Genomic DNA, 13,705 nt, shown 5'->3' on the forward strand with positions numbered 1-13,705 from the left:
TGGACCATTCCCAGTTAAGTCTTTAGGTAATTCAAGGTATTTTTTAATAATAGTAGATGATTTTTCTGGCATGTATATTACTTATTTTCTTAAAAGCAAAACTGAAGTATTTGATAAAATTGTAAGTTTTAAGCTGAAATTTGAAAACTTACTAAATAAGAAAATTAAGAAATTTCGTAGTGATAATGGTCTTGAGTTTGTAAATAAAGATCTTGAGTTTTATTTCACTGAATGTGGAGTTACGCATGAAAAATCTTTGCCGTACAACCCAGAAAGCTTGAGTAAAGCTGAACGAGCTAATAGGATTTTGTTAGATAGAGCTAGAACATTAATCTATGATAGTAAACGTTGAAGATTGACGATTGTATTCAAGGAACAGAATTTGAATTACTGTTGAAGTCATTTTTGAACGGGTTGGCAAGGGTATGAAGTTGGGACATGTTGTGTTGGTGGTTTGCGTTCTTTTTTTGATTTTTTAGTGGGAATTTGTGGAACATTTCCTTTAGTTCTTCTTAGTTGAACTTTCTTATGTTTTCCTCACAAGGTGAGATTTGTTTTGTTAAATGAGATTTGTTTTGTTAAATTAAACATTAAAATTTTATTTGTTTTTGTTTCGTAATATTTTTCCTTTTGTTTTGGTAACTGCAATATTTTTAACTACAACAGTAAGCTTCATTTAAATTTTTGGGCTGAAGCAATAGCTCATGCAACACATGTTACTAACCTCACTCCTCGAAAAGGTAAAACTGAAGTCCCAAAAGAATTATTCTTTAATTAAAAGCATAATATAAATATCTACGCATTTTTCGCGCTACAGTATACTATCATGTTCGTAAAGCTTTAAGACACAAATTTTCTATTCCAGGTAAAAAGGGTATTATGTTGGGATATTCGAAGGCAAGACGAGCTTATCGTATTTACGATCCGGAAAGAAATAAAGTAATCGAAGAGCGTTCAGTAAAATTGAATGAAAAATTATTAGGCAGTAGTGATCTGTTCAGTGAGGATAAATCTAATGACAACGATGAATTTCTTAATATCCGAAGAAACGTTGAAGGCCAAAATACAAGTTTTGAATTTCCACTGGATTTGAAGGATAGCCGAGATTTAAGTGAAACTAAAACTCGTGGTCGTCCAGTAGGTTCAACTAAAGACAAAAACTAGGGAATTAAATGAACAACGAATAACTGAAGACGAAAACAGGTTACCTGAGCTAGGTGTACGTCGGTCAGATAGAATACAGGCAAAAGCAAATTCAAACTTAGTAACTAATATTCCAGGTAATTTTGATGATGCTAAACGTGATAAAAATCGGTTAAAATGGGGAAAAGCAATGAATGAAGAATTAAATTCTTTTCACGAACACGATGTTTGGGATCTAGTTGATAAACCTGAAAATTTAAAAATAGTTAAGAGTAAATGGAATTTTACCATGAAAGAAAATAAATACAAAGCCAGGTTAGAAGCAGCAGTATATATAATTATATACATAATTATATTAAATATTTTACTTCTTCTTTTTGCAAGGACGCTTCGAGAAGCCATTTTATAAAGTGGTAAAGAATTAAAAACTAAGAACTGCATAATTTTGCTGACATGAAAGTAAATATGGAATAAATGGAAAAGTTATGGAATTTTTTTCTGAAATTGAGTGTGTATCCTGTTAAAAAGAGCTTATGCTCTTACCTTTCACCAACGTCTAATAAATATTTTTAAGTATATTTTAGCAAACCTTTTATAAATAAAGTAATAACTAGAAAAGTTAACGTCCAAATAAAATGGAATGTAGAAAAAGTATCAAAGTTATGCTCCCAAGAACAAGGATGGAAATGGTTAAGTTCGATTTAACGTACTATGACGTCACTTTTATTACTATTTGAATATCTAAATAAAATGAAAAATTGCGTAAACTGTTAATAAAAAATTTATTTCATTACAAAAAGTTAAAATCCTTAAAATTTTGCACTTAAGTCTGTCACAAAGCTTTCGATCTCTAAAAAGTATTATTATGCAATTATATTCAGCATATTGTAAAATACAAATGGGTTATTAAGCTTTCATTTTTTTTTGTCAAATAACACTGTTTAGTTTTAAAATTAAAAAAAAATCTTATTAATTACCGAACAAACCATTGATAAAATTTGAAAGAAATGAATGTTGATAAATTACTTCTATTACACTTGCTAAAAATATTTTTCTTTTCATCTAATTTATGATAGGCATTAAAAGATTCAGTAAATTGTCCGAAAAGGATCAATTTAATTCAAATGTGATTTAAATGGCATTCAAGTAAAAAGAATAAATAATGATAGTATGATTAAAATATATTCACTTAAATTATGCTAATTATGAATGAAAAATGGTTGAAATTCACACAAATTCAAGTTGAAACAATCCACTCAAGTGACACAGATAATCAATCAAAAACGATTGAATTTTATTCAAGTTCGATTGAAATTTTTTCACTCAAACTTGAATGATTTCATTTCACTTGAGTGAATTTCACTCAAGATGAGAAGGCTCCTTTTTTGTAGATGAAAAAGTGAAATTTCACTCAAGTTGAGTGATTTTCACTCGTTCATTTTAAGTAACGACTCATATATGAAAAGAGGTTAAGCATGAGCACTTTAACTAAGGAAATATATTATAGTTTCAGATACTACCGAAATTTTAAGGTACCTTTAGAAGTATGTAATCTTAAGTGACAAAATTTAATCGAAATTTGTCAAATAGTTCTCGAGAAGTCAAATGTAAAAATTTTTGAAATCGGATAACATAAAACTATTTAACCGATTTCGCTTAAATTCTGAATTTTGTTGATTAAAGTTATATACTTTTAAATCATGTAAAATTTGTATACTTTACAATTCATAATTATTTCGACTTTTACGAAATAAAAGTAGGTAGGTATTTTATTCACGTCGCACTAGAGCTGCACAATGGGCTATTAGGGATGGTTTGGGACACTTCCCGAGGATGATCCGAAGACATGCCATCCCAATTTTGCAGAGGGAACGGCTCCTCCTCTTTGGTAACCCAACGACCTGTGCGCAAAATCGAGCAATTTACGGTGGAACAGTTCAACGAGAACAGATACCGCTCACCCTCGGTCCCTACGCAAGCTGATTAAAATTGTCTCCCACCCGCCTACTGACCGCATCAAGTGATGCTTGACTTCGATATTCTACCGGAAACTGCGTCTTTACAATCAGTCCACAGAGGGACATTACTGAAAAAATAATAATAAATAATTCATAATTATTAATTATATTTTTTCCCGATAAATTTACTTTAGATAACAAAATTTTATAATCGTGCGCAAAGATTTTTTGAATCGCTTAAAAATTTCGCAAAACATGCAAAATACTTGCCAAATTCGATTAAGGGATCTAAACTTTCTACTTCTATCTTGTTTGAACTATTTCAGATAGCTGTTTCCCCCTTTTTATTCGGAGTGTTTTGTGTCAGATTTAGAAACTTAATATCGCCTGCTCTATTTAATTTGCAAATTTAAGGCTATGCCCTCAAACTTTGAAGGTTGCGTCTTATTGCGTGAAAATCTAATAATTAGATCAAAAAGGTACTTTCAGAGTGTTCACTTTTTTTCCCTCGACACTTACAGACTGCTTTCCATGTTTAGGATTTCGGCTATAGGTATTTTCTAGTAATAGTAAACGAAATCAAATATTATTGAAGCAACAAAAACTTTTGAAATTTTTTTTTGTTAATTCAGGACTTTTTGTCATACAGTATAATATTCTTACTTTTCAGAAATAAGTTTCGATTGTTTTTATGATCAGCCTTCTTTTAAGTTATTTTATAAACCATTTAAATAAGAATGCTCCATTTCTGGAACATATATCATCTTTGAGATATTAAAGACAGATAACTCAAATTTTTCAATTTAATCACTTATAGTTTTAGAAGCTTGAAATTCCTATCCAGCAGTATGTATCAATAATATAAAATTACATATCTTGTTATGAACTGTACCAGTTAAGTTTTATTACCAAACTAGTTGCTAATTGCTCCAGACAGCCGATAATTATTTTAAAGTGGAAGTTTTTAACGTATGATTTTTGGATTATTGTAAGTTCGATTGATAGGATTTTCACTCACCACTAGTTACAAACTGTTCAAAGAATTATGGAATACTCTACTTTTTTTATATATAAGTTGGCGAAATTTCGTTTGTAGTTTTCAACCGTTTTAATTTTCCTTTATCTTATCCGGAGCAGTTAACATTGCTGAAAATTTTCATTTACTTTTTGTGCAAACTTGCTACCACATTTTTCATTAAGGTTTTTTTTTCTACTGATGCAAAATAAGAGTGCGGCATGTAAACAGTTAAACCAAAAATCAAATAAAAATCCATAATTCTTCGTTTCTCTTAACCCTTTGCATTCGAAGTCCTTTCAACTGTTAAAAAAATGGACGCAACCACTAACATTTTGAAAGAATTTTTACAATCTTACCTTATAAAATCCGAGGATCACTGAATGAAGTGGTAACTAAACATTAAGATTTAAAAAAAATTCACAATTAGAGTGGTGGGTAATTTACAGGTGACAGTGGTGACTGACAGTCACCTCTCGAGTGGAGAGGTTTAAAACTAGGAAAATTCTTTCATAGAGATTAGATTTCAGGTTATAAGCATAACTAATTTCTTATATTTACTTTGTAAGCAACACAACTTACCTTCTCATGATGGCGCAGACAAACAAACTCACTATAAATATTTGGGTTTCTGTAGATAAGTACCAAGTCCATTCTAAGCACTAAAATAAATAATCCAATCATAAATGAGACAATGAATAATCCAGTCATAATCCAATAATCCAGTCATGTTCATAAATAGATATACACGTTAGAGGTATAGTAAAAACTAGAGGGCTTAATAGAAAACTAAAGGAATAATTAGAGGGGCATCTAGATTTTAGCGGTTTCGATTCCTAAGAGCTCCATGAATTATGACAGTATTTAACTGCTTATGATTTACAAAATATTATTATTTACGAAAACAGGTAGTAAAATTTATGTTCAATTAGTTTTTCATTAATTAATTGATATTAGTCTGATAAGCATTCTCCACATTTATTTTCGTCTTTTTTATTCTTCTTTATTTTTACAAAAACCACTTTTTAGCTCATTTATTTCAGTAGGTGCATGAGAAAAATCAAATCAAAAACTTCATTACTGACACTCGTGACTCGTAAATTAAACTGTCTGACATAAAACACAATTTTAAGACTAGTATAGATAAAACTACACGATTAACAGGGATGAGATTGGCCAAAAGGCAAAAAGGCTGAATTTCCAGGATAGTAAATTTTACGCAAGAGCAACCCTTTAATAATAAATTCCAAACAGTTTAAGGTAATAAATAATGTGTTGACATACAATTGTGTACTAATCTATTATTATATAAATGATTACATTGATACTTAACATTTAGTGAAAATAAAAATTATCAATTGAAAAAATAAAGCTGGAAATTATATTTTTCCTCAGTTCACATAAGAGGCAATTATTACTTGAAAAACTACCTGGTTTAACAAATTAAAACTACTGAGAATATACATTAATATTTTATTTCTTTTAATAAATACTGTTATGTGATTTATAGCAAATATATCAGTAATATTACTTTTTAAATTATATTAGGAAAAAAAACTTTAACAATGGACCGAATCATTATGTTCATATTATAGTCTAATCTAACAAGAGCACTTTGAAACATATCATTAACAGTGAAGTAGAAATATACAGTAACTCCTTAACATACAAAAATTGCTATTTTAGTTTGAAAAATTACATGACAATCAGCAACTATTTAGATAACTGTTTTTTATGTGATAAGAATTTTGCATTTTATAGCATAAATAACAGCAATTATAAATAAAATTTTAAAGATGAGTTAATTAACTCTTTTTCCAAAAAAAAACAACTTAATTAAATCCCTTTTTAAGTTATTGCTTTTGTTTGCTACATCTTTTATGTTTGCTATATTTAGTCGCTAGTCCATCTTCAAACATCTTGTGACAAATCCTATTTTTTCTTCTTTGCAAGCACAGAATGTAAGTTTTTAATATATATTCCCTTTCAGTTTCTCTGATGTTGTAACACTTACCAGCGGTCTGTTTAGAAGAAATTTGGGTCCGTTAACGGACCCTTCACAAAATATCCCTTCATAAAAACGAAACCTTCACAAAATATTCTAACTTAAAAACGGACCCCTCACAAAATAATTTTTCTTTTAATCGAACCCTTCACAAATTTGTTTATCTTCATTATTATTTTGTTAATCGAATAAATCCTTTCCAGGGCAGAAAACAAGAAAGATGGATGTAAACGAATTAAGTTTTATCTTCGGCAGACGATTCTTCCATTATTCGTCCGAAATTAATATTCTGCGTTCAGCAGTACAGGCTAAATACCAAATATTTGTATGTTGCATCTCTAATTTGGAAGCAGCAATTGTTGTTTATTTTTTAAAATTGATTTTTTTATTATTATTATAATTTTACAGTGTTGAGCATAATCTTGTATGTCTTTACAATTTAAAAACTCCTTGAAAAAGTTTTTTTAGCAATAACGGACCGTATATGCAAAAATTCATAAAAGCGGACCCTGGTTGAAAGAATGTGAGTAATTTTTTCACAATTTCACGAAAAACGAACCTTTCACAAAATGTCTGGACAGACCCCTGCTTATATATACACTAATAATCGTCGTTAAAAAAACAGTCACCTTTATAGTAACTAATTTTTTAAAAAATTTTTACTTCTTACAAGAATTGCGATAGTTGATCTTAAAATTGCGTGAATATGAATAACAAGTATGGATTTTGAAATCACATGAATACGAAACTAGATAAACGATATTGAAAATGAGAAAATACAAACTGGGATATAGAATTTTTAAAACGCGCAAATTCAAATCACGATTCATAATTTTTATATCGAGTAAATACGAATCCTGATGCGTAATTTTTAGATTGCATAAATAAGAATTATGAATTTTTAGAATGCGTGAATGCGAATCCCAATGCCTTATTTTAAAATCCCGTACAAATACGAAAATCAGTGTTTGATATTATAAACCGCATGAGCAAATCAAGACATTGAATTTTAAACTTGCGTGAATACGAATCGCTACATAGGTTTTTAAAAAGGCGTAAATACGAATCACAATATCGGATTTTTAAATCTCGTAAATAAGAATCGCAACGCACAATATTCAAATCGCGTGAATAAAAATCGCAACACGCAAATATGAAAAGCTATGTTTGATATTAAAATCGTGTGAATAAGAATCGAGATATTAGCAGATTCCATGCTTGGGACCTCTAAAAGGCTTGTCAGAAGCAGCGTCGTTTGAGCTGCGAAAATCGGATCTATCTGGAGGGCGGGTAAAAAATTCGGAAAATGTTATCTGCTACGTATAAAACGCAAGAAAATAGCTATATCTAAAATAAATAAAAATGAGAAAGGATTGGTAGCTATGTAGTTTTATTTTTCTGTATCTATGTAGTTTTATTTAAAATTGGTGAACTTTTTGAAAAAGCTGAATACTTATAAAAAAAAGAGAAATTTTTAGAAAATCTGAATTTTTGATAAAAAAGCTGAAATTTAAGAGATAAAAGTGAAAAAAGCGGAAATCCGCTAAAAAGCGGAAAAATCTCATCCCTGAAAAGATGTCCTTCATTTATTAAACATTTTCAAAATAATTTATAAAATTGCAATTAATAATCATTTTCTAAAAAATAACAACCAATCGTTGATTAATTTCTTCTCAATTGATTTTACTTTATCTTTTATAAACAGCGTTTGAACACCCGACCCAATTCTTAGTTTACGACTATCAATCCTCAACTCCGTAACCTTGTAATTTCGAACCAAACCCAGAAGACAAGGGATATACGAGATCAAACAAACCTTCACCGAGGACTGAACCCCTGAGTTCTGCGGAACACCGTTTGGGAACTGCTGATCTAATGGGTTTAATAGTTTTTTAATAGTTAGATCTAATGGGTTTAATAATTAGAAGATTAAAAACAAACTTTTAAAACAGTGGGTTGACTGCTTAATTAAAATTCATTAACTAATTAAGTTTAAAAGAATCTTAAACTTGAGAAATTAAAAGTTATACCTGAATAGAAATAATTTTGGAGAGGAAATAATTAAAGGAAAGGAAATAATTTTGCGTTTGAAGTTTCAGAAACTACACCACAATGTATGGGAAACAAAGTTTTTGGATCCCGTAGATTTGAAAATTTTGCCTAAGCTGAACCTTCGCTTACAATTTCACCGCTGCCAAATTTCTAGCCCTTTCGTAAATATTTATTCTAGTGGTACCTAAGTTTATGTTTTGGTGTTTTACTTTTTATTCATTTGAACTTATTTCCCACACCACTGCATATAAATGATTTAAAAGTTCATATGCAACGCAACTTTATTCTATTCCTTTCGTATAACCCGATTATAAACTTTTTTCTATCAGATGGTATCCTCGCAAGAAAATTTAATAAGAAAAACAGAGAGCCCCCCCCCCATATTGTCAGCCATACATACACAAACAAACACAGTCATGACTCCAGGCCTACGGCGAACCCGGTGAAGGAACAACCCTGTAGGATCCGATCCGGGCAAGCCGAAGGACTATTAACTATAGTACGATGAGCAACCCGAACGAGCGGTCGTGCACCTGGACGGCCGGGTCATATGTTTTAACAGAGACACGCAATTTGTAAATAATGTAAATATATTATACTTTTCATATTTCACCTGTATATAATTTTGTACATATTTAGTTCTTCGTTTGTTATTGACTCAAGGGACTCCCCCCCCCCTAATTATCAGACTATAAATTATCTTCAGCTTTTAACTTAACTTAATACTCAGATATGACTGTAAATTCACAGAGGCTTCACAGCCAACACTCGAATCTTTTTTGCCAAATCCATTTAGTTTCAGCCATTATACCATTTCATCAGAAGAAGGAGTGAGATACCCGCGTCGCGGTCAGGTACTCTGCTACAATACGTATCAAGTCAAGTCTATTCCATTCGTAGGATGGTCGGGTCTCTACTTTAACAGAGGTAAACTTTTTTGTTAATGAAGTTTGTTATGATCTTAACGTTATGAATATTTGTTTGTCATTATGAATATTTGTTAAATCTTCCCATTTTTTGTAAATATTTTCACTTCGTGTAGTTTTCGTTTTCCTTCTTGTAAATATGTCTTGAACTTTTCTATATATTCAATTATTTGTTACTTTTTACCAAGGCAAAGTGCCATTTTTTTTCTCTACCTTAACATGTGCCATTATTTGTTGAATTTTATGTTATCTGTCTATTGTTTTTGCTTATATTCTCATTACAGGATAAGTGGGAAAAAGGACCTTTATTGGCCTCAGGAGCCCAGCTAAACCAAACAGACCAGATCTCCACCTTTCGTGAATTTGTGGTGAGACTTTAAAAATGCTGTCAAAATTACCAACTGTTCTGAAAGTTTTGGGTTTTAAATGCCTTCAAATTAATCCGCTATACCATAGGCTAATACGATTTCTGCAAGATTCTGTAATTTTTCCATTCTGATCGCAGTGATTTTCGTTTTCATAACTTTTTCTTTAGTTTCCATTAATGAATTGATCTACTTATAAGTTACCATATGGTTTCAGTAAGCCTAAGCGTTACTGGAATCACTCGCTTTTATAGAAACGTGCAGAGAGTTTACTTACTGGGGACGAGAATTTGGAAGCATAATGCTGTAAAAATAAACATTAAAGTTTTCCTTAATTTTTAAAACTTACCGTTTCCGACGAATAGAAAATGTTGTTAAGGTAAAACAAATTCCTCCATCCTCGTTCCAGGCAGTTCTTGCTCAAGAAATCAGTAACGGTTTCTTTCCACAGAGGTCCAGATCCAAAACGTCCGACAATCGCATAGAAAGCTACAACTAGCATCAAAGTTGGAGTCAGCCTATACATCGAACAAAAAATTAATTTCACCCAAAATTATCAGATTTTTTTAAATCTGCAAAATTTAACACCTTATTTATGGGATAGTCTCTTTTTCACTTTATGCTGTTAAAATATTGTACTTTTAACGAAAGTAAAAAGTTGTGATTTTTAGTTTTTGACATCGCTTTCAGAATTATGTTTAAGGGTTCATGACAATACGATAATTCAACAAAGCGCATAAACACCTTGTGATTTGTCAATCCTATATTGTAAAATAGTAACCACTCAATATTTTCAATTTACTTTTCAGAAATTTTTAAGAACTGATTGTAGTTCTATTCTAAGCAATTACTTTTATAAAGTGAAAGGATACAAAAAAAAAATTTCAGTAAAATTATCAATATAAATTGGTATTTCTTTGATACAAATTTTCAAAATACCAGAGATGAATGAAATAAGAAATTGTCTGGAATATCTCAACTGAGAAAATAGTTAAAGAAGTTCAGAAGGCTAAAATTTTTACTTTTGATTTAATTTCAGGAATCAAGTAATATATATTGATTTAGATTTAAAAAAATGTGTTTTTTTTTTATTCCATTGCATTTTCTATAAGTTTCGAAAATAGAGCTTTCGACAAAGTTCATAATTAATCTTTAAGCGATAATTTATTTTTAAAAAAAATATTGTTTAAAAACGAGTAGAAAAATTAATGTAAAGAATAGTCATTTACATAAAAGCAAACTAATGACGTATTGTTAAGCCTTGTAAAGAAGAAACTTGAAGCATGAAATCATTTTCTCTCAAGCCTGTTTTCAAGAGGAGCAAAATATCTACGAATACTATATGCACAGGGCTGCCAACTTTCTACGCTTTTCGCAAAAATTATTTCTATGGGTAACTAAGTTTATGTTTTAATGAAATATTTTTTATTCATTTGAACTTATTTTTCACACCACTACATATAAATGTTTTAAAGTTCATATGCAAAGCCACAACGATACCTTTCATTTATAGTTAGTCTTTTAAAATACTTTTATTAAAAGTACTGAAAGCTTTGGGTTTTAAAAGTCTACCACTCTAGTAAATATTTCACAAAAAGCATAGTAGTTCGCAGCCCTGAATACATGAGGTCTTTCATTTTTCAAAAATCAATTATTGTACATATCAAATCATGTTTTACCTTTATTTTTAATTTGAGTCTACCATCAATATTTCTAGTGTTATGTAAAAACGCCAATTTGTCATATTGAATTTTTTCATTGTTTTATTATTTCACAAGCAAACGGCTTGGTTTTTTTTTATAGCTACCACAATGTTTGCCAAATCAATGTTTTTTACCTTACTGTATGCAATTTAATGATGAATGGGATAGGGGCCGCTTCGTGGCCCAGGAGCCCAGTTTATTCAAATAAAGAAGAAAAAAGATACATGAGGTATACCGCAAAATTTTGTCTGAAAAAGAACACACAGCAGTATACAAACATACAAAAAGTACCTTTATAAAAAATAAAAATAAGAAAAATATGGTTGGCTACATTCGCTACACGTTCACGCCGGGGTGACCCACCGGTGGGTCACGCTAGATTGCATACCTGCCAACTTTTACGCATTTGGCGTAAAATGTTATCTTTATATTTAAAGTGGTAGTAAATATAAACTATTTTTTATTTTATAAACTTAAATTTAAATTGATTTCGATCACCAGTATTCTTAAAAAATTTTTGCATATATATTTATATGCATTACAAATATGGACGTCTGCTAAAGATTATTCAAATACAACATATTTTTTGCTTACAATTGAAAATTTAATTCCATTTTGCTACCAATGGGAAAAATCATACTGGAAGGGATTAAAAGTTGGCAGGTATGAGATTGTCTCATCTTGGCAGCGCACCGGAGTAAAACTGGTAACAATAAATTTCATTTTTTAGTTTTTTTCCGGAAATAATAAAAATCCATAACTACCAATTGTTTTTAACGTATGCAATTTTTAAAATTGAATTGCTTCTTCGCCGTGATGAATTTCCTTACAGAGAATTGTTATTGTTGAGAATAGATTAACTCCTCCCGAATATTATCTAGTATTGAAATAGTTCTTCTACCAGTATTTTCTCTTCTACCAGTATTTTCTCTTTTCCCGTACCAGTATTTTCACTTTTCCCGGCGTGAACGTGTTAAATAATTACAACTAATATTATAAAAGCATAATAATGATAGCAAATTTCAACCTGGTCAAAATAAAATTATATTTTTGAGTAAGATTGTTTTTCGATAATTGCTTTACTACCACTTGGAAAATCCATTCTCAGAAAGAGTGAAAATGTGCAGGTATGTATTTACCTGAGAGAGAGAGCATAAAGATAAAAAGAAATTACCTGAGATACCTCTTCAAGAATAATAGTTTCATATCTACTTTTCCTCTCATTCGGATGCAAATGTATGAGAGAAGAACTGAGCTTGATAAGGAAAAAAAAGAAAGAACAATACTTGAATGGTTTTATAATATACTACGATGGTGCATTTGTTAAATCGAACAATAGGAAATGTGATTAAATTCAAATTTAAATTATTGGATATAAAAGTACGTTTGAGAGTCACCCTAAATGTTTTTTTTTAATTTTAAAAAACAGAGTTAACGGGATGTTTTTTGTGGTAGTTCGTGCACCCTTTTTTTTTTTAAAGTGATAGATACTTAATTATTTAATATCTCTGCCACCTTTTATAATGCTTATCAATCGTATAAATTTACGAAAACAATCACCTTGACGTTCTGTTATATTGTCAAATTAATCATACGTGAAACAAATACGACAGAAAAATTTCAGTTATTAACTACTTTAAATTGATTTCTGCTTTATTATTGGCACCACTTTCTATATTTTAAGCACACATTCCACCACTGGAAGTTACTAATTTGATAAAATAAGTAACTTCATTTTTCCAGCATTTAAAAAATGAATTCCAGTACTTAGAAACCCTGTTTATATGAAGGATTATTATAGTAAACACAATAGGGCGCCTCGTGTAATTTCTGTGAAGCGACATTAATTCTCAGCCAGAACGTCCAACTCACACGAACATTACAGTTACGACTTTTTTCAAAACAAATTACAAATACCGGATTTTGCTCCCTTGGGCAGTGATGCCTGCCACACGTAGATGGCTGCCCCTAGGACTCTTCCCCTACTCTTACCCAACAAACAAACCAAATAAAATAGAAATTTCCTGATAAAATTTCATAATATAAATTCTGTATTATAAATTATGATTATGAATTCTGTAGAGATTGTTCGAGAAAGTAAAATCGGCAGTAAAGACCGTTCTCACTGAATGCGAAAAATTCCCACGTGCGAATGAGAATATAGACTAATAGAATTAAGCAGTGCCTCTTAACTCATTTATTCTCTCTGTTTTTTTTTGTTTTTGTTTTGTTATTTACTTATCTGTTTTTTTTCTTTGTTCTCTGAATTTATAAAAAAAGTTCGACCGTTTCTGGTATACACATAACAAAAACTGTGAAAGAGAACAAACACGTTTCAAAAACAGTTTCTGATTTATTTAATGGCACAAATTACCAGCAGGCTAGTGTGATCATTTACGCAAGTAAAACTTAAAAGACTTTGCCAAGTAGAAAGAGACATGATACAATCCAGGAAGATACATCCAGGATTTCTCTCAGCATCTTAATTCTCTTAGAAAATTTAGCTTGAATTTCAGGAATTAAAAGTCAGTTCTAACA

The 13,705-nt window shown here is 30.3% G+C and overlaps 1 protein-coding gene across 2 annotated transcripts in view; it reads right to left on the minus strand.

The window, feature by feature from the left end:
• The window catches only part of LOC107455353 (nose resistant to fluoxetine protein 6-like), an 86,805-nt gene that overhangs the window by 19,162 nt on the left and 53,938 nt on the right, over window positions 1–13,705 (minus strand). For both annotated transcript variants that reach the window (XM_087159093.1, XM_087159092.1), the window contains exons 9-11: window positions 12,342–12,422; window positions 9,814–9,982; window positions 4,699–4,778 (exon numbers count right to left, since the gene is read on the minus strand). In XM_087159093.1, coding sequence (XP_087015219.1) covers window positions 4,699–4,778; window positions 9,814–9,982; window positions 12,342–12,422 — 330 coding nt within the window. The remainder of the gene's footprint in view (window positions 1–4,698; window positions 4,779–9,813; window positions 9,983–12,341; window positions 12,423–13,705) is intronic.

Source organism: Parasteatoda tepidariorum, chromosome 3, assembly GCF_982258835.1.
Source record: "Parasteatoda tepidariorum strain Cologne lab strain chromosome 3, Ptep-v5.0, whole genome shotgun sequence".
In the NCBI taxonomy this organism is placed as follows: domain Eukaryota; kingdom Metazoa; phylum Arthropoda; class Arachnida; order Araneae; family Theridiidae; genus Parasteatoda; species Parasteatoda tepidariorum.